The sequence below is a fragment of the Sminthopsis crassicaudata genome, chromosome 6, assembly GCF_048593235.1.
Source record: "Sminthopsis crassicaudata isolate SCR6 chromosome 6, ASM4859323v1, whole genome shotgun sequence".
NCBI classification, from domain to species: Eukaryota; Metazoa; Chordata; class Mammalia; order Dasyuromorphia; family Dasyuridae; genus Sminthopsis; species Sminthopsis crassicaudata.
This window is the reverse complement of record NC_133622.1, coordinates 207,257,184-207,283,919: the sequence shown is the minus strand read 5'-3', so window position 1 is coordinate 207,283,919 and position 26,736 is coordinate 207,257,184. Positions and strand designations below refer to the sequence as shown.

At 40.5% G+C, this 26,736-nt stretch overlaps 1 protein-coding gene across 9 annotated transcripts in view; it reads right to left on the bottom strand.

Moving 5' to 3' along the window:
- Positions 1-26,736, bottom strand: part of MICAL2 (microtubule associated monooxygenase, calponin and LIM domain containing 2) — a 304,056-nt gene that overhangs the window by 181,371 nt on the left and 95,949 nt on the right. For all 9 annotated transcript variants that reach the window (XM_074274666.1, XM_074274667.1, XM_074274658.1 and 6 more), the window contains exon 2: positions 18,790-19,147. In XM_074274666.1, coding sequence (XP_074130767.1) covers positions 18,790-19,053 — 264 coding nt within the window. In that variant the 5' untranslated portion in view covers positions 19,054-19,147. The remainder of the gene's footprint in view (positions 1-18,789; positions 19,148-26,736) is intronic.

The window sequence follows — 26,736 nt, the reverse complement described above, 5'->3', positions numbered from 1 at the left end:
GAGGCTTCGAGGACAGAATGCTTTTTAGCTACCTGGATGAGGTCACTGTATAGGTTAAAGGGGCAGCTACAGAGGTAAAGGGTAGCACACCAGATGTGGGAGTAAGACAGGACCAGGATTCAATCCTGTTCCAGATAGTGCCCATATGACTCTAGGCAAGTCACTCTAACTGAGCATGAGTTTTGTCATCTGTAATGAGGATAATAATAGCACTTATCACTTACCTTCTGAAATTATGTTGAGGACCAGCTGAGATCATGTTAGTAAAAGCATTCTGCATATCTTAAAAGTACTATATAAATGCCATTATTAAATGATCTTTTTTATTACAAAGGAAGATTCAGTAAAAATGTGTAAAAAAGATGTAAAAACAGAAAGTAATCAACAAAACTTATTTTAACAAAGGATTCAGAATAGAGTGTGAAGCTCACAAACTACCCTGGCCTGGAATTTGGTCAGCCTGGACACAGCTTGTTAATATCAGTCCGTGGGTCAGTGGGCACAAGGCAGAGCAGAGTACGGACTGGCTTTTTGTCGAGGTGATTCCAGGAGACCTCAGGTCAGCTTTGATCACACCCTGGAAATGGGTGGGTGTCATCCTTTTCACACAGTGAGAAATAGCAGGGGCTAACTTCTCTGCTGTGTTTTCCTTCCCACCCACTCTCCCCTCCCCACCAAACTCCCCCTCTCCCCAACAACCCAGAGGGACTTCACAGGAACACCCTCAGGGCAGGGGATGCTCTAATGTTTGAGCCAGATGTTGATTCCTTTCTGGGACATGGGGCCCTGAATTTCCTCCCTTATCTGTACAAAAATACAAGAGGCAGCTACTGTTACCATAGTGAAATAACAAAGCCAGATGCCCGCTAAGTACTGTGGAGGGGCAGCATGGTGTAATGGAAAAAAAGGAGAGAAACAATGGACCGAGTGGACAGAGAACAGGCCAGCAGGGAACCGAGGAGTCCTGGATTCCAGTCCCTACCCTGGCACACACTGACTGGGTGAAGTTGGGGGAGTCACCTCCTTCTTCCATGTTGGGCAACTCTCTCGGACTCTGAATTATAGGCTTGTGCTAGCTCTGTCAAGGAAAAGTCACCTGAAGCTATGATGATGAAATCATAGATCTGGAGGAGGGAAGAGGGAGGAGAGGAGAGGAGAAAGAGAAGGAGAAGAGAGGTGGGAGGAAGAGGGAGGAAGAAGGGGAAGCAGGAAGGGAGAAGGGGAAGCAGGAGACAGGAGGGAGGAGGGATCCTAAGACCTGAGTTTTAAACTCAGTAGTAGTGTTATCAAGTCACTTGATTTCTCTCTTTGAATTCCAGTTTTCCCATCTGCATAAAATGTCTCCCTTGTAGGGGGTTGTTGGGAAAATCAAATGATTAAATGCAAACCTTACAAGGAAGATACAAATGTCAGTTGCTAGTCCAGGCATAAAACTATGGCTCTCCTATTCAGTCCCAGTGAGGCTGTAGGGCCTGGGATCAAGTCCCAACACACCAGCTGTTCTCTACCTCTGTGTGACATTGGGTTGTAAATTCATCACTCTGGGCTCCAGTTTTCTTATCTATAAATGGAGGGGACGGATTCCATGACCTCTTGAAGGTCCCTTGATATGTCCCTCATCTACAGTAGACTGCTGAGTTAACAACCTTTAACTTTCTACACCCCCATAAATAACTCCAACTCAATTCCCTCACTTTCCAATCTGTCAATTCATGTCTTCTGGAAGCCCCATCACTGGTCCAAGTTTCCTACTGAGCACGCTGACCTATTGCACTTAATCAAAATCCAAAGGTTGTAAAAAGGAGACAAACTTGGAAAGGCAGACTGAAGGGAAAGCCTATGCTTGCCACACCAAGAACCCCATCAACCAGTCCAAACTCAACTCGTTTCATGTTGAATAATAGCTGGCATGAGATATCAGATTCCTCTATCGGCATCAATATTTGAAGATTCAGGATTATTAGTTTAATTCAATGCCAGGAGCTCACCTCTTGATGTAGCTCCATGGATCTGGGATCCTGGATGAAGATTTTTGACAAATCCATGCTTTCTTATCATACCAGGAGTTCATCTCCTGATATAACTCAATGCATCTGTGGTCCCAGATACAGACTTCAACCCATCTCTGCCTTCTCATCCTGTGCCAATGTTTGTTCATTTTCTCCCACAAATGCTGCACAGATGTTCTACCTGGCACGCAGGAAGACTTCCTCCAAATCTTTTTATATTTCATGGGTTCCAGTGGAGCATGCAGGCTGTCCATCTGTTATCCCTTGCTCTAACCCCAGCCCACTTCCTTTGCTGATCATGCATTGTTTATAAAACTTTCCACAACAGACAAGTTGATTTCCTCAGGAAGTTTAATATCAAAAGGGCTTCTCGTGATACAACTCAGCCCGAACCAGTTTTAATTATTCTCCAGCAGAATGGAAGCTCTTTGGAAGAAGGGGTGCCCAGCACAGTGTCTGGCACATAATTGGTGATTAACTGAGATCAGTATGACTGGTAATTTTCTTTTTTGTCCCTCAATGCCCTTTCTCCCCTTGGGTTGAAATTTATTTTTATGGAACTATGCCCAAAGGGCTACCAAAGTTTGTATATTATTTGCTCCAACAGTGTCTCTACTGGGTTTGTATTCCAAAGAAATAATAAAAGAGGGAAAAGGACTCACATGTACAAAAATGTTTGTAGCAGCCCTTTTCATCTAAAATTATTTTTAGATAATTAAAATTATCTAAAACCATTTTTCCTCTAGGCTCCAATGACCTATTCATTTTTGAGACAGAGCCCAATCCCTTCTTGCCTCCTCCTCCTTAGGCATCAGGTACAATATGGTCTTCTTCCCCCTCCCCACAAGGGTAGGTAAGGGAAGCAGACCTTAGCTTTGGCAAGAAAGAAATTCAAGGAAGAAGAAACAATAAATGGCTGGCAAGGAAGGAAAACTGATTGGAATTTAATAACAGATCTTATCAGTCTCCTTTTTCTTCCTTGGTAACATGACTATCAATACCATTTGTACAATGAGGAAGAGAGATCACAGATTCAGAGCTGGAGGAGACCTGAGAGATCATGTCCAACTGCCCTCACTTTGCCCAGAGAGTCTTCCCTGAGCAATCACCTGCCAATGAGACCCTTGGTACTTTTCTTGCCTCTACTATTGTTGTTTAGTGAAACTAGAGAACCTGAGTTAAAATATGCTATCTATGTAATTATAAGTAAGTCAATTTACTTTACTAAGCCTAAGTTTCTTTCACCTGTAAAACAAAGGAGTTGAACAAAGTGATTTCCAAGGTTTCTTCCAGGTTTAAATCTATAACTATTTTAAATAATATTTTATTTTTCCAATTATATGTAAAAGCAATTTTAGCATTAATTTTCAAAAGTTTTGAGTTCCAAATGCTTTCCCTCCCTTCCGTCCTTCCTAAAATGGTAAACAACTTGACAGGAGCAATCATACAAAACATATTTCCATATTAGCCATATTGTGAAATGAAAAAGGCCCTCAAAAAATAGAGTGAAAAACAATATGCTTTGATCTGCATTTAGACTCCATCAGTTCTTTCTCTGGAGGTGAATAGCATTTTTTTTATCATTAGTCTTTTGGACTTGTATTGGATCGCTGTATTGCTAAGAATAGCTAGATAGGTCATTTATAGTTTATCAACACACAGTATTGCTCTTACTAAGTAATTAAGTTCTTATGTGTCTGCTCACTCCATTTTGCATCAGTTTGTATAAGTCTTTCAAGTTTTTTCTGAAATCATCTACAAATATTTCTTTACAACAAATCTCACCTTCTTTTAGGCATCTTGCCCAGTTCTATGACCTTTTTCCCTTATCCTCACCAGTTTCTTCCCTCTGAGAATAGTATCTTCTGTTTATATCTTGCATGTACATAATTATTTTCAAGTAGTTTCCCCCATCATAATGGAAGTTCCTTGAAGGCAGGACACCTTTCTTTTGCCTTTCTTTGTATTCCTGTTGCATATCACAGATTCTGGGACATAATAAGTATTTAATCAATGCTATCTGACTAGGACTCACTGCCCTTCTGATAATTAACACTTGTTTTTAAAAAAAAAAAACAATAACTTATGGGGGCAGCTAGGTGGCGCAGTGGATAAAGCATTAGCCCTTAATTCAGGAGGACCCGAGTTCAAATCTGATCTCAGACACTTAAAACTTCCTAGCTGTGTGACCCTGGGCAAGTCACTTAACCCAGCCTGGGGGGGGGGGGAACAATAACTTATTATTTTCAAAATATAAGATACTTTTCAATATTCAGCCTTGCAAAATCTTGTTACAAATTTTTCTTCCTCCCTTCTCCCCACTATAGTCCAACATAGTTTAAACATGTGCAATTCCTAGAATTTTCTATAACTGGAGAGCATCTAGTTTCCTCTAGGCTCAGCTCATGTGCCTTTTCCTCAAGAAGTTATTTCCTCATTCCCCAAATGCTAATAATTCTTATAATATACATATTTCTACATGTATCATGCTACATAAGAACATTTAGATCAAAGAGAAAAAAATGAGAAAGAAAACAAAAAGCAAGCAAACAAGAACAAAAATGATAAAAATACTGTGTTGTGATCCACATTCAGTTCCCACAGCTTCTTTCTGGATGCAGATGGCTCTCTCCATCACAAGTCTATTAGAACTGGCCTGAATCACTTCAGTATGGAAAAAGCCACATCTGTCAGAAATGATCATCACATAATCTTGTTGTTGCTGTGTATAATGTTCTCTTGGTTCTGCTCCACTTAGCATCACTTCATGTAAGTCTCTCCAGGCCTTTTAAAAATCATCCTGCTACTCATTTCTTATAGAACAATAATATTCCAGAACATTCATATACCACAATTTATTCAGCCATTCCCCAACTGACACTCAGTTTCTAGTTCTTTGTCACTATAAAAAGGACTGCTACAAACATTTTTGTACATGTGGGTTCTTTTCCCTCTTTTATTATTTCTTTGGAATATAAATCCAGTAGAGACACTGCTGGATCAAAGAATATACAAAATTTGGTAGCCCTTTGGGCATAGTTCCAAATTGCTCTCCAAAATGTATTAGTGTCCCAGTTTTCCCATATCTTTTCCAACATTTCTCATTATCTTTTCCTGTCATCTTAGCCAACCTGAGAGGTGTATAATGGTATCTCAAAGTTGTCTCAAGGTGCATTTCTCTAATCAATAGTGATTTAGAGCATTTTTTCATATGACTAGAAATGGTTTTATTTTCTTCATCTGAAAATTGTCTATTCATATCCTTTGACCATTTATCAACTGGAGAATGGCTTTCAACAGCTGTTTTGCAAATCTATTTTAGACTACGGTTTTACGTCTGTTTTACCTTCTCCAAATCCCATGGGATGTTAGGTGAAAGGATACCAGGCAGTGCACAGGATCAGGCTCTCAGCACAAAAGAGACTAGTTGCTCCTTTCTAAGAACCACTTGATAAGAGAATCTGCTTTCAGCTTAACTCATTAGAAATAACAGATAGAGAACAATAATTAATGGGTGTCCTAGGTCTACTTCAGGCTACTCCCCTGAACTTAACTTTAGGTCAGTTCTTTTTAGGAAGTAGATAAAAGTTTAATGTCAAAAGCATTCTTATGGAAAAAACCACAAGGGAAGAGGATAACCAGCCTCCCCCAATGCAAACACATGACCTAAATTGGAAGGTTTGCTATCCCAAGCCAAAGCAGACAATGGCAAGGCTGGAGAGGGGCTCCAGCTCTGGGGAAATTAGCAGCTCCAAGATAAGCCACAGAGGTATCAACCCAGGCTTCAAAACAGGCAGATTGTATGGCTTGGACATCATTAAGGACGAGGCCAGGGAGCACACAATGATGGATCTTAGAACTGCATCTCCTTCTGCTCTTTGCATGGGTGATGGACTAAGAGTATGGAATATGGTATTTACTTTGGCACTAAGCTGATCTGTTATTTGTTGGTTTTATTGAACCACTTTCTCTCTTTTTTCTTTTTTAATTAAAGGGAGCAATTGAAAAGTCACGGTGACATAAAAATAAAATGTTAAAAATAAGAAATCTCAGGATCCTTTTCACCTATCAATAACACTTTATATTTGCATAGCATTTCATGTTTAACAAAATCTTTTCTTCATAATCACTCTATAAGGTAGATTGTACAAATACTGCGCCTGTGCATCTTACAGTGAGGGTCAGAGGGGTGCAAAGACTTGACCACTGGCACACAGTGAGTTATTCTGGACAGTTAATAGAATCCAGACCTCTTGACACTCCCTCTTCCAATTCTTTATTTGGCTTTCTATAACTGGAGAGCTTCTAGTTTCTTCTAGGCTCAGCTCTTGTACCTTTTCCCCAAGAAGTGATTTCCTCATTCCCCAAATGCTAATGTTTTCTCCTTTTGCCACAAATTGTCATATGTGAACTTAATTGTCTACATATTTTGTTTCCCCCTCCCTACAACTCCCACTACACTTCATAAAAATAAAAACACTCTTGTTTCCATAAGTTTTGTGTTTCAGTAGGAAGAGCAAGGGCCTCGGGTCAAACTCCATTTCTGATCTTACTATTTGTCATGTTAGGCATTTTCATTTACAACTTGGACCCTCAGTTTTTGCATCTGTAAAATAGGAAGATTATATTAGATAGCTCTAGGATCACGCGTTCAATCTTGTCTTTATATCAGAAGCATCTAACACAATGAACTGCCAACCCTGCATACAGCAGGCATTTAATAACAAAAGCTTGTGAGACCAGATTGAACAGTCTTTTGTGTACAAAGGGTCGATCTACCAGGTAAAATAGGGTTTTGATTTTATTTTCTATTAAAAGGCTTGTTTTAATTCAGAATAAAGCATCTACTGAAAGATCAAGACCAGAGCACAAATATTTTTGGAATTATATATGTAAATGCCAGTTGATTTGGGATAGAAAATGTCATCTGCATGCAGAGAGAAAGAGCTTTGGAGACTGAATATGGATAGATAAATAATATTTTCATTTTTTTGTTTGTTTGCTTTTTTTTCATTGTTTTTCTTTTTGATCTGATTTTTTGCACAACATGACAAATATGGAAATGTTTTTAAAAAAGGAAATATAGATGTAAAATTCCTTTTAACTTAATTATATTTTTGGCACAGACATCTCCTGCCTCCTTAAGGTTATCCTTCAAGGACAGTTGTGGTGATGTGGGGGTTTTCATCACTGCCCCAATTGGTCAGTGGTTTTAAGACCCAGAGAAGGAATTATGGATCTTGCTTGTAATCCAATGTGGGTCATAACTTGATCAATGACCCAAGAGGGGAAGATTTCCCTTCCCTGCCTAAATCCCACTTAACTTATGGTAGTCTATAATCCATGGAAAGCAAAAAATAAAACAGACAGAATATCCACCTATATAGGTATGTGTCCTTGCCAATAGAGTGTAAGTTCTTTGAGGACTTGAACTGTTTGTACCCATAATTAATAGCGCTTTAGGCAGCTTGGTGATCCTCTGCTTCTGAGAGCTCACTCTATGGTACCTTAGACCTAATTCATACAGATCCAGTTTGACCATACTGAAACTCAGACCTCCCAAACTCAAACAATCCATCAATCTTAGCCTTCCTAGTAGCAGAAACTACCACCAAGCCTGTAGCAGATTATTATTATTTTCAGTTTTTAAACACTAATAAAAAGAGAGCATTTCCATAAAAACAGCAGAACATACACAAAAAAAGATTCTTTTATCTGAAAGTGTGAATCTCCATTTCATACTGCTTTCTATTTTTAAGAAGTATGTAATAAATTTAATGCTACTTTTCAAATTGTCCTGCTTGTCTGAGCTTCTTCTGAGAAGAGCTGATTTTATGAGAGTTCTCTTCAAACATATGAAGAGCTATGATGTGGAAGGACTGTTCTTCTACACACAAAGAGAAGAACCAGGAGTAATAAATGTAAGTTTCTGGGAGGCTGAGTGCAGCTTCCTATCAGGCAGGACTTCTTAGCAATGAGGGCTCTTGAGAAATGGAATGCACCATCTTGAAGGATGCCAGCAAAGGCTGGCAAAAACTGCTGGTCAAGCCTGCTTCCTGGGCAGTCAATTTCTACTTCACGTAAGGGTTGACTCTGGAATTCTGGGATTCTTAAGGCTGAGGTTCCAAGAGCACCTTGAAAACCTTTGCAAGTAAAAACCAAACTAATCAACTCAACTTCCAAGCCCCATCATCATCTCTAATAATCCCAGGGCTGCTTCTCCACTCTCCCTCCTAGAAAGGGGCCTTTAGAGTAGTCAGAGTAGACACCCAGCTTGCTGTTAGCAATTTCCAGCAAGAACAAAAAACAAATAAAACATACGTTCTGATACCCAAGCTCTATGCAGAAAGCTCAGGTTAGGACAATACTGTGCCCTGGGTGCAAATTTGAATGTTTGGGAAATCAATCAGCAAACATTTATTAAGTGTCTAGGGTACTCCAATGTGTTCCAGGTACTAGGAACATAAAGATAAAAATGTAACTGTCTTTAAGAAGCTCATATTTGGTTCAGGAAGAACAACCACTCTTCACAGCCAAATAGAGTACCAATAAAGTTCCATTTTACAGAAGAAGGAAAGCACATGAAAGGAAGTGACTTGATCACATGTGATCATTCTAGTCAGGAAGGAATCTTAGAAACTACTGAGTTCAATCTCTTCTTTTTACAGATGTGGTAATGGAGGCACAGAAGTGTTAAGTGTCTTATCCAGTTAAGATAGTGACTGGGTAAGATCTAATAGATCAGATTCTCTTGATTCCAAACCTAGAACTCTAGGGATAGTGATCCCTCCCTGCAAAAGCCAAGATTTGCTTTTTAAAAACTCTATAATCTTCTTGTTAATAAAACTCTAGGAAGAGTTTTATATATATATATATATATATATATATATATATATATATATATATATATATATATATATATATATATATATATATACATATATATATATATACGTATGTATGTGTATATATACATATATATACGTATGTATGTGTATATATACACACATATATGTATAAACATATTAATACACACATATATTTGTATACAGATACATACCCATATATAAGCATGAAAGGAGGTGGATGGGTCTCATGTCAAAATCCAAGACCCAATTCTATCAACAATTCGTGGACTCCCTGCCTGTCTTTTAAGTTTGATTCATATCCATTCCTGCAGAGCAGAAGTCCAGAAGGAAATAGTAACAGGTGCCTTGCAAACCTGAGGCTATCTACGATTGTGTAATTCTGCCTTAGTGACATAAGTTCAGAAGGGGCCCATTTTTTTCAAAAGAAATCCTTATTTTGATCAATCAACAAGCATTAATTAAGTATCTGGCATATTCAGGTGCCTAGTCCAGGTGAAGAGATTCTAAGTGTCTCTGGAGGGACAATAATTATCTTACTTAGTTTTTGATCTGCTCCAGAACCAGACATGATGCGAGAACATTGAACGAAATAAATGTTTGTTGAGATGAATGAAATGTTCACTTTCTGGTTCCTATGACTGCAAAGCTGCAAATGAGCCAAAAATTTCTTCCCAGCCCTTTCTTGTCTGCCACTGGACTTCCTCTGGCTGCCTCATAATGTCCTTCCTTGCTCACAGAACCAACGTCCACAGGAAGGTGTGTGTGAGCAAATGCAGGGCAATCAGACAGGTATTAATGCTTTCAAAACATGGCAATTAACAGAAGAATGTTAGAACCCATTGCCCCTTTATCCTATGCTTTCTATTAAATTAGTTTAAAATGTCAGCCTTTATCATCTCCATTTGTAACCGTGAGCAAGAGCCAAGTCGGTGTCTGCCCCCTTTTGTGAGAAAGTCTCTTATCACGGGCTCAGCAGAGACAAGCTTCCCTGGTAGACCATGATTCACAAGTGTGGAATGTCAGATAGCCACGTTCTGCCTTCTGTTACCAGCTGAAAGGAACTTCTTTGGAATTTTCTCTTTCCACCAACACCTCTCGCCCCGTGCACCTCCAAGCACTGCTCACTAAAGAACTGGAGAGTCTTAAGAGCAGTGTGAGAAGTCGGCTAGTCCCATACCTGCCTAGGAAAGAATCCCACCTCGAACCAAGTGGCCATGCAGCACTTTCAGGGAGGCAGCATGAGCAAGTCAGAAAAGACCTGGGTTCAAATACATTTATGAGCAAGGCACTGAACTTCATTTCTTCATCTGTAAAATGGTCTTTATGGTCCCTTCCGGTAATAAAGCTATGATCCCAAATCCCCTAGTGACCCTTTGCTGGAGTGCTACCCAAAGGAAGGGCAGCCAAATGGTATGGGGAGCTGGCTCTAATGTTAAGAATACCTGAGTTTGGACATTTCGGAACTCCGTGACTCTGGGCAAATCATTTAACCCTGTTTGCTTCAGTTTTCTTATCCATAAAATGAGCTGAAGAGGGAAATGGCAAACCACTCCAATCTCTTTGCCAAGAAAACTGAGTCAGACATGACTGAAAAACAACTAAATTACAACACCCAAATGAACAGCAGTATGTTATAATATATGTCCTGAGAAAGAAGTCTTTTGAGATAAGGATAGGAGGATGGGGATGCAGCATGGACACACTGTTCCTATACAACAATATACAATGATCCCACCCCCCCCCAATTACCAGATATTAAAATTGAAAGGATTTCGTATCATATATGTTAGATTTATTGCTGTGGGTAGGAAAGGGACCTTATGATTTGTTGTCTGAAATAAATATTTGAGCCCCTTTCCAGGCTATCTGAATTTACTCAAACTCATGGGGAAAAGCCATCATTTCCACCCAAAATCATGAACTGCTATTTTCTAGATTAGGATGCAACACTAATTAGCTTGGTAACTCACATGGCCATGGAGGTAAATTTTAGCTTGAAAATTTTAAAGGCCTTTTCACTTGTGCAGTTCATTCTCAGTGTCTGGGAAGCATTCGTTCACATCTATTAAAGAGATTACTTTCTTCTTACCAAATGAAGGAACTTCCATTCAAATATAGTCAGTGTTAAAGTCTGATATACAGGGATAAGTATTTAACAGAATTGGAATAAGGGATTCCAGTTTGAATATTGAGTGACCTTGGGTAAAAATCATTTAATTTTCTTGGGAACATTCACTTTAGTCAAACTTCCTTTAAATAACAGATGAGGAAACTGAGGCACAATAATGAAGTGAGTTGGTCAAAGTCATACAGGGTTGGGATTCAAATATGGTTCCCGAGCTCCAAACCCAGCATTCTTCCATTCTTCTTGGTGACGTATGAAAGATTAGCATGGATGACCACTGAAGTCTCTTCCTGTTTGAAATCCTCCAGACCTACAAACTTGAAACTGTTCCTCGCTGTACCTTTAACGACCCTCCTAGACATTCTACTTGTTACCCCAAATTCTCAAGCTAACAATCCTTTTCCATCCTTAGATTCCCCACAAAAGAAGGAAGCCAGAACTCATTCTGGAGGACACACTAATGAGGGCCTGCACCAACTCTGAGGCAGGGATTTTCCATGCATTTTATTCAGTTTACTTCACCCAGGAGAAGAGAACCCCAACTCCCTGTGACAAGCACTAAATTTAACTCTCCGACTTCTTTAAATTGCCATTGCCTGTCTATAAATATTTATTAGGTGCCTCCTATGTACAAGGGATTTGCTAAGTACTGGGGATACCAAGAAAAGAAACAGACAGTGGTAATCAAGCTTTCTTTATTCCTCTAAACTAACAAGCTGACTTTGTTTATACTTTAGATAGAACCCGTGAAATATATACAAGAGATCCACACCTTATGCTTTCCCCTCTGACTGCTCAAATGCTTAGTCCTTCAGAACTCAGTCAATGCTATATATTAAAATGAGAGAATACACTAGTCTAAAATGGGGATTCTTAGCCTTTTTTTGGTATTGTGAATCCCTCTGGGAATCTGGTGGACCTACAGACACCCCTGGGACAAAGACTGGTGACCCCAAATGGCATCACGTGAAATCTAGGGATCCCTTGTCAGACGGATGTTTTCAAACATATAAAATCAAGTATGTGGGATTTAAAAGGAAAGTAAGTTACATGTATATATACAAACACCTTCACGCATGTATATATAAAAACATACATATACATATGCATTTACACATGTACATGAATGCATATATTAAGTTCACAGGCCCTCCCAATTTAGAACCCTTGGGCTACATTAGATTTGAGGTCAGATGGCGAGGCAGGAGATTGCTATCAAGAGACCTACTTTGTATATACTTTGTATTTCGTATTCTATACATGTGCGGTATTTTTTCCCACCAATAAAATGTAAGGTCCTTGAAGGCAAGAACTGTTCTCTTTTGGTCTTGGAATTCCCAGTGCCCTGCACGGCACCTGGCACAGAGTGGATGCTTCATTGAATTAAACTGAGTCTGTAAGAAGGGGATGGTTACAGAGAATCCTCAGAAGACTTTCATGAACTGAGTGAAGTAGTTAGGGATACCAGATAAAATAACAACAACCACGTAAAGTAAATCTGATCAATGCAACCCCTGGTACTTATTATAGTTGATTTTATTATTAGGTGTCTGGGTCCAATAAGGGCTTAATCAATGCTTGTTTACTTACTTTTCTTGCCTGTCAAATGAGGGAATCCCTAAGGTCCCTTCCAGATCTACCTCTTGATGAATGATAGAGACTGGAGGAAAAGGGCAGCTAGATAACATTTGCCATCCCTTCCAATGTTCTCATCCTGGAAGTCCATGGTTCCAAGCGTCAGAATGGGGGGAGGGATTAAGGAGAAAGGGATGGGAAAATTACTACTTTATGACCTGGCCTAATTCGCCAATGTCTTTGGTATAGAACAGAAGGGAAAGGAAGGAAAAAAGAGGAGGAAGAAAAGGAGGAGAAGAAGAAGAAGAGAAGGAGGTAGTGAAGGAAGAGGGAGAGAAGAAGGAAGAAAAAGGAGGAAGGGGAAGAGGGGCAAGAAGGGGGGAGAGGGAGGAAGAGAGGAAGAAGAAAAAAGGGAAGAAGAGGAGGAAGAGAAAAAGGAAAGATCGAGGAGGGGAAAAGGAGAAGAAGAAGAGAGAGGAAAAAGGGGGAGGAGGAGGGTCTTTTACTAAGGACCTTCAAGAAGACCTTGGGGCAAATTCAATCCTACTGGCTGTGTGATCCTGGGCAAATCACTTCACTTCTTTTTTTTTTTTTTTTTTTTTTTTTTTTTGCTTCAGTTTTTTTCATCTATAAAATGGGAGAAATTACAGCATCCAGCTCCCAGAGTTGTTAGGAGGCTCTAATGAGATTGTTTGTAAAATGCTTTGTAAACTTTAAGGTGCTATGGAAATGCTAGCTGTTATTCAAGGTAAAGCAGCTGAGAGGTCTGGCCTGGACTCAGTTCCTCCTTTCCAGGCAGTCACCCAAGGTCAACCCCACCCTGGCAAACAGTCTATCCTTCCAACCCACAGCACTCCAGTGCCCAGCTGGCCCAGCCCAGGAATCAATCCCACTTCTCCTGACTTTATTTGAGAAACTTCTCTCTTTCATTCAGGAAATAAATGCTTCTACATGCAAGGCAAGTCACAGAAGAGGAAGCGTCACTTTAGGATTTTTGGTCTGCCACTTTTCTATGCCCTTCCCGCTTTGGGCCCCAGAAAGTCGAAATGGCAGCAGTGACAGCCCTTCTCCCATCCCAACATGGGGGAGAGGGAATAGAAATTAGGGAACAGGAGCTTTGGCAAAAAAAAAGTCCCAAAGTTAGAGAATTGACTCCAGCTGGGTTCCCTTGAGTGACCCACAGGACTTTCAAAGTAAATGTAAAACAAATTTCTAAAAGAAAGTCAACCATGCATAAACACAAAAGGCTTTGGCTGTAGTTGGGAGTTTGGAACAATAAAAGTTTATAGCTTTTCCAACAGAGACAGGCTCCTGGGGAGGGGGAAGGGGCGGGGCAGGGAGATGCTTCTCTTGCTCCCCTCCTACCATCTGATGCTCCTGGGCGGGGACTTTTTATGGTTCTGGGCCACAGCTCAGGGGTGGGCAACCCAAGGCACTGTGGGTGGTTCCTCACCACTCCCTACTGTATTGCTTTCAACTTCTCCCTTAGCTTCATTCTGACATTTCATTTTCAACAAATGGAGTTTAATGGAGTGCCTCCTCTATGGGCACAGCAGGAGTTTAGAGCCTTGGGGAGGTGGGAGGGTTGCTAGGCCGAATTGCAGCCTGGTCTCTGGCACGTACCAGCTGTGTGATCCTGGGCATGTCACTTAACCCCATCTGACTCAGTTTCCTCATCTATAAAACGAACTGGAGAAGGAATTAACCAACCACTTCAGTATCTTTGCCAAGAAAACCCCAAAAGTGGTCACAACGAGTTGGACATGATTGAACAACAATAAAAGTCATCAACCCAAGCAAGAAAAATTTAAAAATGGACTGTATATGAAACCATAACCATGTGTTCTATAGAATTTTATAAGAACAAATTGGTTGACTGTTCCTTAGTGATTTTTTGTTTCCTTTCATCTACTGCTTGAAATTAACTTTTATTGCTATCTTGTTTTAACATCCCTTATATTTTTCCTTGTAGCTCCCCTTTGCCTTCTCCCAGAAAGCCATTCTATACAAAAAAAAAAAAAAAAGGTACTTTTAAAAGAAAAAAAAAAAAAGAAGAAAATCAGCAAAACTATTTTTAAAAATCTAATAATCTATTAAGTGTTTCCCACTCTGGACCCATCTCCACTTCCCCAAAGGAGTGGGTGAAAATATTTTCTCATATCTCTTCTTTGCTAAGCTTTTTCCTTAGAAGTTTATTGCATTCTTTATAGTGATGGTTCTGTTTTTAGACACTTAATGTTTTTTTTAATTTTAACTAATATTTTTTCTTTCTTTTTTTGCCTTTCTCTTTTGCTTTTCTCTTTAATTTCCTTCTAACTCACTCCTCATTCCATTAGAGGTATTCCTTTGTAATAAATGAGCACAGTCAAGAAAATAAATTGAATGAATTGCCTACATCTGAAAAAGGTCTGCTCCATTCTGCATCCCTCATCCACCACCTTCCTGCCAAGAGGTATATGGGACAAACTCTGCATACCCTTTGACCCAGCAGTTTTACTACTGGGCCTATATCCCAAAGAGATCTTAAAGGAGGGAAAGGGACCCATATGTGCAAGAATGTTTGTGGCAGCCCTCTTTGTAGTGGCCAGAAACTGGAAATTGAATGGATGACCATCAATTAGAGAATGTCTGAACAAATTGTGGTGTATGAATGTTATGGAATATTATTGTTCTGTAAAAAATGACCAACAGGATGATTTCAGAAAGGCCTGGAGAGACTTCCATGAACTGATGTTGAGTGAAATGAGCAGGACCAGGAGATCATTGTACATGACTACAAAATTGTACAATGATCAATTCATGTACATGGCTCTTTCCAACAATGAGTTGATGCAGGCCAGGTCCAATGATCTTGTAATGAAGAAAGCCATCTACACCCAGAGAGAAGACTGTGGGACTTGAGTGTGGATCACAACATAGCATTTTTACTGTTTCTGATGATGTTGGCTTGCATTTTGTTTTCCTTCTCAGTTTTTTTTTTCTTTCTAAATCCGATTTTTTTTGTGCAGCAAGAAAACTGTATAAATATGTATACATATATTGGATTTAACATATATTATAACATATTTAACATGTAAGGTCAATGTTGAAAAGTTACCCATACATATGTCTTGTAAATAAAAATTTTTAATTAAAAATAAAATAAATAAAAATAAATTTTTGTTCACAAACTTTAAAAATTAAATTAAATTTTAAAAAGAGGTAGATGGGATACTTTATCATCCCTTTTCTGAGTAAACGGATCAGGGTTCTATAGTCTTTCAAAGTTGTTTTTAAAAATGTAAGTTAGTGAAGGTTGCAATGATAGAGTTCCCACTGAGTACTAACCTCAAGGCAAAGAACCATATTAAGTGCAGGGAGAGATACAGAAATAGAGGGAGCTGGAAAGCTAAGGGGGAGGGGGACAAAACTCATACAATAAGGATGATGCAAGGAGAAAAAGGGTAATAAGGATAAAGGGAACGTCCCTGCAAGATAAGATGGGAGACATCTCAAGAAAGGCTTCCTAGACAAGGCGCTACCCAACTGAGGTCTTGAAGGGAGGTGCTTACAACCATCAGCATGATTACTGTCCCCATTTTTCAGATGGCAAAACTGATAGTCCGGAAGGTAAAGTGATTGGCCCATATTTAGACACCTAGGAAATGTCAATGCTAGGATTCTAATTCAGGTCTCCTTTAATTACAAGCAAGAGACAGAATTTAAGCAGCCAAAGGAGTGGGAAAATCTGGGGAAAAAGTCTTTTCCAGAATGGGGGATAGGTTTGAGAAAAGACAGAAAGATGATCAAGAGCAAGATGAGTTGGGGAGTAAAGAAAAGATGAAGAGAAGGAAAGGAGACTCTCATACTTCTTTCTAGCCATTTTCCTTTTCCCTTGTGTGCCCCGGACCACACCCATGGGCATTGCTTAGCCCACAGGAAGCACATGAGTCTGATCAAAGTGAGCTGGGTGATTGTACAGGAGGACCAGTACAGTTTGTGCTCGGCTCTCAGGGAAGCTATCCATCACGGCCTCCCCTGAGACGTGGGGAGCAGACACAAAGGCCCACACTGCATTCTGCAGCTCTCCATCATCCAGATAAACACACAACAGACCGAATTGCCATGGAGAGTTCAAACCCTTATCCTGGGACTGGCACCAAAAGGAATTCCAAGAGCTCTGACTACATCACCTCCTCCAATGTCAAAATAATGTCTGCTCACTCCGAATCAAACTCACAGCTACTTTCGCCTGACTTGGAGCCTCAAAGACCCAGAGAGCTCAGCCTAGGGGTGCCCTACCTGAGGCTAGCACAGGAGGGAAGGCTTCCAGAAAAGAACAGGGATTCTTTACGCTGTTCTATAAAGTACCCCAATGGCCAAAGTGAAAACTTCTAAATCAGGTGTCAAGTAGTAAGAGAAATCATTTAACATTAATATCCAAGAGCTGTCTCAAAATGGACATGTCCAAAACTGAATTTCCTCAAAACCTTCCCCCTTCCATGCTTCCCATTTCTGTGGAAGAAATCACCATCTGTCCAGACTTCCAGGTTGGTAACCCCTATCTTCCATTCTATTTCTGACTTCCCATCACCCCCCATCTCCTCTCTATAATCAGATCTGCCATTTCTATCTCCGCAACATTGCTCACATCTTCAGCTACCAACTCAGTTGGAATCCTCATCACCTCTCATCAAGAATAATGCTGACGTTGTCCTCTCAGCTTCAAGCCTCTTGATTCAAATTAATTATAGGTGTGTCTGAGCTGCTTGGAAAAATTAACGGGAGTCCCTCTTCTTTTTTTCTCCCTTTCTGAAGTCAGAATCATAGAAACATTCCCTGAATTGCTTCCACATGTAATAGAAGGAAAAGAAGGCCTGAACCCTCATTTATATGCATCTATTAAACCCTCTCTTCTGATTCTCTCTCTTACAGTAGAAGAAGACAGTGGTATTAAGGCTGGAAGGGGACCATGGAGTCCATCTGGTTCAACATTTTTTTTTTTACAAGTAAAGAAATCAAGAACCAGAGAGGCTCTGCCTTGCCTAAGTGGTCTTGGGTTAAATAATAAGTGGCAGACACAGATCCAGGGGAGAGGAGAGAGAAGCCCTTCCAGAAAAATGGCAGCTGCCATAAGGCAGCATATACACAGAAGAAAGGAAAATGGGCTGCCTAGGACTGTGGAGACTGAGCTTCTGGTCCTTCTTCTGCTTCTCCCTGTATGAATAGTCCCTTTCCCTTCTGGGGATCCATCATTGCCAAGAGCTCTTCCTTCTCAATCACTGACTTCTATTTTTGCTTAAAAAAAAAAAAAAAAAAAAAAAAAGTGATATCAGTGAGATCTGGACTTAGCCCTTTATTCATATCAATACATCTCAGAGCCACAGGGAAGAGATAAAAGGGGCTCTTTCCAGGATTCTTCACTTTAAATGTTGGGGGGAGGAGGATTTCCTCCCTTGCCCCATATATTTCATTTCCTCTGTATCAGAGGTATCAATCTGGGGTTTGCAAAAAACCTCAGTACAACTAGATCCAGATAAAAGTATTTGGAAATTTTTAATGATAAAAATATAACAACATATTAATTAATTAAATACATACTATAATAGCAAAATAACAATAAAACATAATAAAACCTAGATAATGTGAATCTGTGATTTTCTGAGTAAACTGGCTGCAGAGATCCTTTTCTACTTGGTTTGAACACAGCTGGGGAGACTGCTTAGGACATAAATACTACAACCACAGTGTCTGTCAGCATGGTGCCTTTCCGGGACCCACCCTAACTTCTCAGAGGTAAGAGCTGGGTCTATCTGAGGGAAAGACCAACCTCTCCAGGTGTCCCTGGGCTGACCTATAACAAAATTCTCCCCTGCATCACATCACCTCCCCTTTACCCCAAATGAATTTGTCCGTGGTCCAGCTTCAGTTAACTACAGATAAAACCAACAGAATCCAGCTCCTCAAGGGATGTCTTTGCATCCTCACAAGTACCAGTGGATGACGCACAGCAGGAGCTTAATAAATTCTTGTTCATTGACCCATGATGGGTCTAACAAATATTTATTAAGCACAGGCTCAATTATAAATATGCTTTACAGAGCTGTAGGAGAGTCCCACAAAACCATTCCAAATCACGAAGGGGTAGAGGCGAGAGTCTGGCCACGGGACTCAGATGGATGCTCATCATCTGGGAGGAAGGTCCCCAAGCCCAGAAGGCTCCCTCACTTACCCGGGTGTTCATGCAGGCTTTCCCTCGCTTATATTCTTTATGGGTTCCTCGCTTGTCTAGTTTGTTCCAAAGGGCCTTGGCTTTCCAGGTGGTCACCTTGCTCTTCAGTTTGGAATAGAAGTTCCTGTGGTCCGAGGGGTCGAGCTGCAGGTGCCGAATAAGGATATTGAAGGCCTGCAGTGTGCCTTTACATGTGGATGCCTGGACAAAGTTCTCAAAAATCTGGCCGGCCTGGCTCTGTTTCTCATCTTCATTTTCCCCCATGTTCTGATGGCAGTAGGCAGAAAGGATTAAATGGGAGCTGCACAGCAAAGATCACAAGAGGGAGCACCATGGAATACTTGAAGAACTATCACACCTGAAGAGAGAAAGAGAAGGAACCCAGATGAGCTTCATGCATTAACACAATGGAATGGGGATGGACGAGGCAGTGGTGAGAGGAACAAAGTAGTAGTGATCAAACAAACAATTTATGAAAAAGACCAGTTCTGAATATTCAGTTGCAATGCTATGCTGTTAGCACATCTTAAAGTAAGTTTTTGTTCCTATTCAAAACCCAGTTTTAATTAATGTTGACATGATCCAGATCATCTTTTTAAAAAAGCAAGGAATATAAAATATTTTTAAAAACAGAAATTCATAGTAACTATCACCACTAAAATCTATCAATTAGAGCACTGAAATTAGGGGGTGGCTCTCTCTTTAAAGTGAACAATAACCTGGTTGTTAAATGAAAAAACAAAAACCAACCCTGTCTCTTCCCCACTTCCATCCAGTTTCCGTGCAAACTTCATTCAGTCTTTAGGAAACACTGATCTAATCCAATCAGCTCATTCACAAAACAAAAACTGATGAATGCAGAATCAAAACCAGAACCCAAATCTCCCAGGACCATCACATCACTGATTCCCAAACCTAGTATTCAGGTACAGATTGAAAGCATTATTCAACATGCCTCCAAAAACCATACCCATTAAATGAATGGCATAAAACTGCTCATCTGAACATAGGACAGAAGGGACCTTTCTTACTGTTGACAGGAGCGATGGCTATGGAGAGGAAGCCAAACATACAAGGCTCACTTACCCTGGTGCTCATGTAGGATGTTCACCACTATCCGCCCCGGCACTAGACACCCTCACTTTTAAAAATCTCTTTTCATCTGTTGCAGAGCAGAAATCCTTCTTTTGCCCACAAACCCCTCTCTGTTTTCAAGAGCTTTGGACTGGCATTGGACCTGGAGGCACAGAGAATGGTGCGTATGCCCCTGGAGAGATGCAAATGCAGTCTGTGCTGCCTAAACCCAAACCAGGAGCTATTTGGAGCAAGTGCACAGGCTGATGGGGGAAAATGTAATGAGTGTTCATTCAAATTACCAAAATAACTTCCTTGGGTTTTGGCCACCGTCCCTCCTATCTGTCCTACTCTAACCTCAGACATTTCTTAGGCAAGTCATTTAAATGCTTTCAAAGCAAAAAAAAAAAGTCAATGCATTTGCTCTGATTTCCCAAGCATGTGCTCTTTTTTCTCTAAAGAGCTAAATTGCAGCTATTTTAGAGGAATGAGCTGGTAGCCTCGTCAGCGGGAGTCATGTTGCTTCGTCAATATCCTTGGCACATGATGCTCTTCACGTGGAGAAGGACGTGCCGACAGGAGCCAGAGCCCCTCCATGGAACTGCAAGGGGTCTGTAATAAAGACCTTGCATCTATTCATGTTCATTCTGTCTTTACTGATGGTGTCTTTCCTGAGGAAATATCAGCTCCTTGAGAGCAGATTTTTTTTTTCTTTTTGTCTTTTCATCTCTAGCACCCAGCCCAGGCACCTGGTACATAGTAGGGGCTATTTTGACAGAATGGGCTCTTCACACCTCAAATACAAGGATTTTTTAATATGTCCATTTGGTTTCAGAAAATTCAAATACAGAAGGATATTGTCTGTCCCTCAGTTTTCTATAACCAATTGATTCTATGAAGCAGAGAAGAAAGGGAGTTATGGGCTTCCCATACCTCAAATGGGGAGGCTGGCGTTTTCATGTACAAGAGAAGGAAAAGCTGTCATGGGGGAGGGGTGCCCAGAGACTTCTGGTTCACCACAGCCTCTCCAAGCATGCCCAAGGGGGCCAAGTGGTTTCCAGTCAGGGAACAAAGCCAAATTAGGAAGTGAGGTGGCATGGGACAGTGGAAAATGTACTAAATCTGAAGCTAGAGGATCAGGATGGAATCTAGGACACTTTCTTTCTGCCTGTGTGACCTTCAGATAGTAACCTCTCTAGGGATCAATTTTCTCATCTGTTAAAAAGAAGGGATTGAGCTAGCTGGCATTAAAAGTCCCTTAAAGATCAAAATCTATGCTTCCATAGGATGGCTATTCCTAGCAAAACCTGCATCTGCAGCCAAAAGGGACCTGTGGTAGATCACTGGGTGTGGATATAAAGCAAAGCCCTTTTCTCTTTCATATCTACTCCCCGTTCCATTCTGTCCTTCTCATCTTCCCCAAACCTTATTTCTATCATGGCTCTCTCTTCTCAAGAGCAAACAATGACTCCTTATTTCCTCCTATTTCTCTAAACTCTTTGACTTAGTTCAAGACCTCTATGGCTTCAGAGGTTCCTTTCAAATCTCCACTTATGACACTATGATCCTACTTAACCTCTCAGGACTCCAGAGAATTCCCTAAGACTACAGGTTACAGATAAGTCACAGATCAACATGAAGAAGGAAGTTTTCACACCAGAGAATTTCCCCAGCTGAACAAAATCTCAAGTCCCGATCAACAAAAATAGCTGTCACTGACAAACTCAAAAGTTTGCAAAGCACCTTAGTGTGAAAAGCTATGTGGCAGAGTGAACGGAGATCAAGGCTAAGGTCAAGAAAGCCTGAGTTTAAGTGATGACTCCAACACAGTCGGTGGATTCTGGACTAGGCCACGTCTAAAATTATAAAGTAAAGAACAGGTGCTAATGAGATCCCAACGTAGAGAATGTTTGATTTACATCATCTCACTTGATCCTCACAACAAACCCGTGAAGTGGGTTCTACGGCTATTATTTTTCTCCTTCAAATGATGAGGAAACTGAGGTTCAGACTTTATGTCTTAATCCCAGCAGAGATTTTGGGCTGTCTGTCAATAATGTAACAAAAAGTGCAAGAACTGAGATAAAATCTAGATTTAGGGCCCGGTTCTACCTCTTTAACTGTACAGATTTGGGTAAATGATAGAAAAACTCCTAGTCTTCGTTTCCTCCATTTGCAAAATTAGTTCATTCATTCATCCATTCACTCATCCAAGCATCACTTACTCAGCACCTGTAGCCAAAAGGGACCTGTGGTAGATCACCTAGGTGTGGATATAACAATATAACAATAACCAAGACACGATTATTAATCCCTGCTCTGTGAAGCTTCCAATCTAGCAAATGACACACATGTGCAACAATCTAACAACTCTACTGCAGAAGGGACCTTGGCAAAATCACAAGGAATGCAAAGTGTTACTTGAGGTTTAAGGAAGAAAAAATCATTCCCAACTGTAACATCGCTACAACCATCAGCAGCGGCAGAGCCATAATTACTGTATCTTCTTTCCTAGCCCCAGTAGGGCAACGCTCAAATAAGGTAACATGTAAAGTGTTACATAAGAGAAGCTGTAGTTATTAGCATAATTCTTTGCAAGCGCGCTTTCCCCAGCTTTGGTAAGCTATATTCAAATAGGTGTTGAATCAGGCAGGGGATGCTAAGCATCCAGGGACCTGACCTGACCAACAGAGAGCTAGGCTAACCTTCTTGTTTCCAAAGCAACCTGCCTACCTGTGAGGAAGATGAAAACCAAAGGAAGTGGGAGGGAGTCGGGTAGTGGGGCTAAAAGGTGAGCAGGATTCCTTTGTATTTAGGGTGGTAACCATCAGTTTCAGTAAAATAATCAGGCAAATTCAAAATCATTAACAGGGGAGATCTTCTTTTGTTGTTTAGTCATTTTTCACTTGTGTCCATCCTTTGTGATCCCATTTAGGATTTGTTTGTTTGTTTGTTTGGCAAAGATACTGGAGTGGTTTGCCATTTCCTTTTCCAGTTCATTTTATAGATAAGGAACTGAGGCAAATAGGATTAAGGGACTTGCTCAGGGTCACACACCTAGTAAATATCGGAGGCGGATTTGAACTCATATTTTCCAGATTCCAGACTGGTACTCTTTATATTGTACCACCTGGAAGGGACCTTACAGGTCATTAATTCCAACCCCTTCTTTTTACAGATGAAGAAACTGAATTCCAGAATGCCACACCTAATAGGAGTCTAAAGCAACCCAGTAGAGTACTGGTAAACATTTAACAACAGGACACATATTTAATTTGAATCTGCATTATCATCATTTTCTCCATCATTTTCTTAAGTCTAGACAGTCAGTAAAACAATGAGTCAAGCCAGATTTGTTCCGGTTGTGGATTTCTGAGATCTCATTGCTCCAGCCCACACCCTACTGCAACCCAGGCCTTACTGAAGCCGGGGTGCTCTAGTCACCACACTACCAGTGCTGCCTTTTCTACTAAGCCTTCCTTATAGGCAGGAAGGTGGACCACGAGAAGGACAAAAAACCAGGAACCTTAAGGAGTAACAGAGCCAATGGATGGGCCAGGTCTTGGAGAGCTAGCAGGTGTAGTTCAGGGTAAGTCAAAAGTTATTCTGGGATTGCAGGTCTGAGAGCTCTGGAAGATGGAGGCTTTTAGACACAGTGAGGTAAGATGGGGTGGAGGAAGAGATGACTAGCTCAGTGTGGCTGGGCAAGGTTCCTAGCAGAACTGTCAGTTTCTCCTTCCTACCGGCTGGATATTGGCTGGAAAACCAGATTATGTGAGGGAGCTCAGAGCCCACACTAACTTAGGGCTCATCATATCACCTTCCTCAACCATAAAATGGGATTCATGCCGCCTTCCCTTTAATAGCAATCTACACGTATATATAGCAATCTATTCCTCTTCCAGTTCCCACCTTCCCACATTTAGTTTTCTCTTGCAGATGTATGCATAAAGGATAGAGCACTGGGCTTGTAGTCAGGAAGAGTTATCTGTAAAATGAAGGGATTGGAATATGTTAGTTAGTTTTGCTGAACTTTCCCCCCTTCTCTTTTAAAAGTCTTTTTTTTTTTTTAAATAAGTAAGAGTTCTTTCCAAGTCCAGTCTCCCTCAATCTACTTCCCCAGTCTTGCCCCAAGCCCCATCCTTCTGAGAATACTTTGCATCCACACTTAGAATTGTATATATCTGTGTGTATATACTCTCCATCACCCTATTGGGGCTTTCTGGGCAGAGATATCAGATTCATTTACCATTTTCTTCTCCAGCTCATTTGATGGATGAGGAAACTGAGGCAAACAGGATTAAGGGATTTGCTCAGAGTCACACAGCTAGAGGATATCTGAGGCTGGATTTGAACTCAGGAAGATGAAGCTTCCTGACTCCAAGCCCAATGCCAGATGTGTATACATCTGCAAAGATGGTCTAAATGTGGAAAGGTGGGAAGTGGAAGAGGAAGACTTTAAAAGCCCTTCAGAACTAAGTCCAAGAAAAAACCAACAACTCTAATTCTTGGGTTCTGCCTTTGAAATGAATACATTTTGCTAAAATTTTCCTTGCAAATCCTCTGCTCAGCTACCACTCCTTTGGAATTTTACATCATAACATAAATAAAACAAACTACCCAGAAACATAGAAGGTTCCTACATTTTCTTGGAAGAAACAAGATGTAATCCTGCTGTTTCCAAGAATAGTTTGAAGCAATTTTGTTTTTCCCAACCAGAGTTACTTATTTGTGGTTCTTCTCCTTGCCTCCTATGTCTGAGACTCCATGACTCACAAAGCAACTCCCTTTCTCTGCCTCTGGTTGCTAAAGATTCAGACTGACCTCAAAGGGTGAGAAACAAGAGGGGACATCAACAAGAGAATCGAGGCTGCCTCGTCACATTGAGGTGCACCCTCCTCCTGCTCAGGAAGCCCCCAAGCCCACCTAGTTCTCACCAATCATAGCTGAACTTTGTCAGAGGTTAAAGGAAAGGTCCTTTCTCCACCAGCAGCTTACTTAGCACCCGGTTAGCCAAAATTCTTATAAGTTAAATCAGGATATTATCAAATGAAACGAGCTCCTCAACCAGAGGTTGAATGTCAGCTTTGGACTTTTAGTGTCCCAAAATACTAAGTTCAAAATCCCACCTCAAACACTAACTGGCTCTGTGATCCTGGTCAAGTCATTTAACTTAACCCTCAGTTTCCTCATTTTTTTAAAATGAGGATGAGATTAGCACAGTATTATGACTGAGATTTTACACATATATCTATATAATTTGTATGTATGTATGTAGAGAGAGAGTACGTGCATGTGTTTTGCAAATCTTAAAATGTATTATATTATTTTCCAATAACAATCCAGCTCATCCACCTTGGCCTGCTTTCTACCCCTTTGCCCATGCTCAAAAATTCCTAGCTATAGTTCTGCTCCCAAGTAAATGAGGAAAGGGAATGCAGACATTTAGTATATTCTGCTTTGTTCTATTTACTCATTTATGGGTCTGGACTATGGAATCTTTACTCTGTTCAGTTCTAGACAAGTACAGACTGAGCCCTGCGCAGAGTAGGCACTTGGTCTACAAGCCACTACAAAGGATGGGGAAATCACACACTATTGGGGAATCCTGCTAGAGGGTGGGCAGGAAGGGATTTTCAGGAGCCCTCCTATATACAGCTATCTCGACCCTTTACCTTTGAGAATATTCTTATTAAAAAATCAGGGAATGATATTTTGAATCCTCCTTGATGTTCTGCTGGCCATATTACAATGTTTTGTTTTGCTTTTTATTTTCTTTTTCTGTCTTTTATTATTCTGGTTTTCTTTTCCTTATTTTGTATTTAGTTCAATTTAAAAAAAATAAAAATAAAAAAAGTCAGAGAAGGGAGAGCCACTCTGCCCATCCTCCAATCACACATTTCACTTGGCACAGCTAGTGCCACCAGAAGCCTCCACCAAAGCTAAAAGGATGATGGAAGCAGACTTAAGGAATAGGCCCCCTCTCCCTTCTCCCCCAAACTCCTCCTATATAATCCTCTTACAATCTTCTTGCTTCCACTAAGATGACTGAGGACTCCACTGATTCATTTCTCAATTGGCTGCTGGTTAGTTCTTCTAAGAAAATACTAGAGTTGGGGGGGAGGTGGGAGGGTTGAAGAGTGGGGAGTTGAGGGTTGAAGAGTGCATGAGACAATGCCTTTAACATTTTTCCAGGTGCTTCTACCTAAACAAAACAAAAAGGTAAGAAGGTTTTACACATTTCCCATGTATAACTCCAAAGGTACCTTGAAAATTCCGCCATCAACCCACTCTCAAGACACTTACAAAGTGGCCACGCCCTCTGCCAACCTCAAAGGTCATTCTTCTTAAGACCAAAGAACTAGTTTTTGTTATTATTTCAGGCATGCCTGACTCTCTGTGACCCCATTTGGGGTTTTCTTAGCAGATACTGGCGTGTTTTATCATTTCCTTCTCCATTTTACATTTTACAGATGAGGAAACTGAGGCAAATAGACCTTAAAGCTAGCTATCATCATCATCATCATCATCCATCAATAATCCTTAAATTATTCTGCACATTTCAACTAAAAATATTAGGTCAAGAACTAAATCCTTTGAATTTTAAGCACTTGCTAGTAGCTCTCTGGTGAGTAATCTTGTTATTTAATTCATCATAATTAACTATTAAAAATGCTAGATGCTGTTATTATTAGCTACAAGACAATTCTAATTCCAATTCTAAATCTATGGAAATAGTGATCCAGTTACGAACCCATCCTTCTGGTTTCTCCCTTTTGAGTGACCAAAGAAGCCGAGTTTGAAGACCTCATCCATACCTCTGCTTTCCTCCCAGGGAGGATAACTGATAAACCAACTCTGAAGGAGACTCCT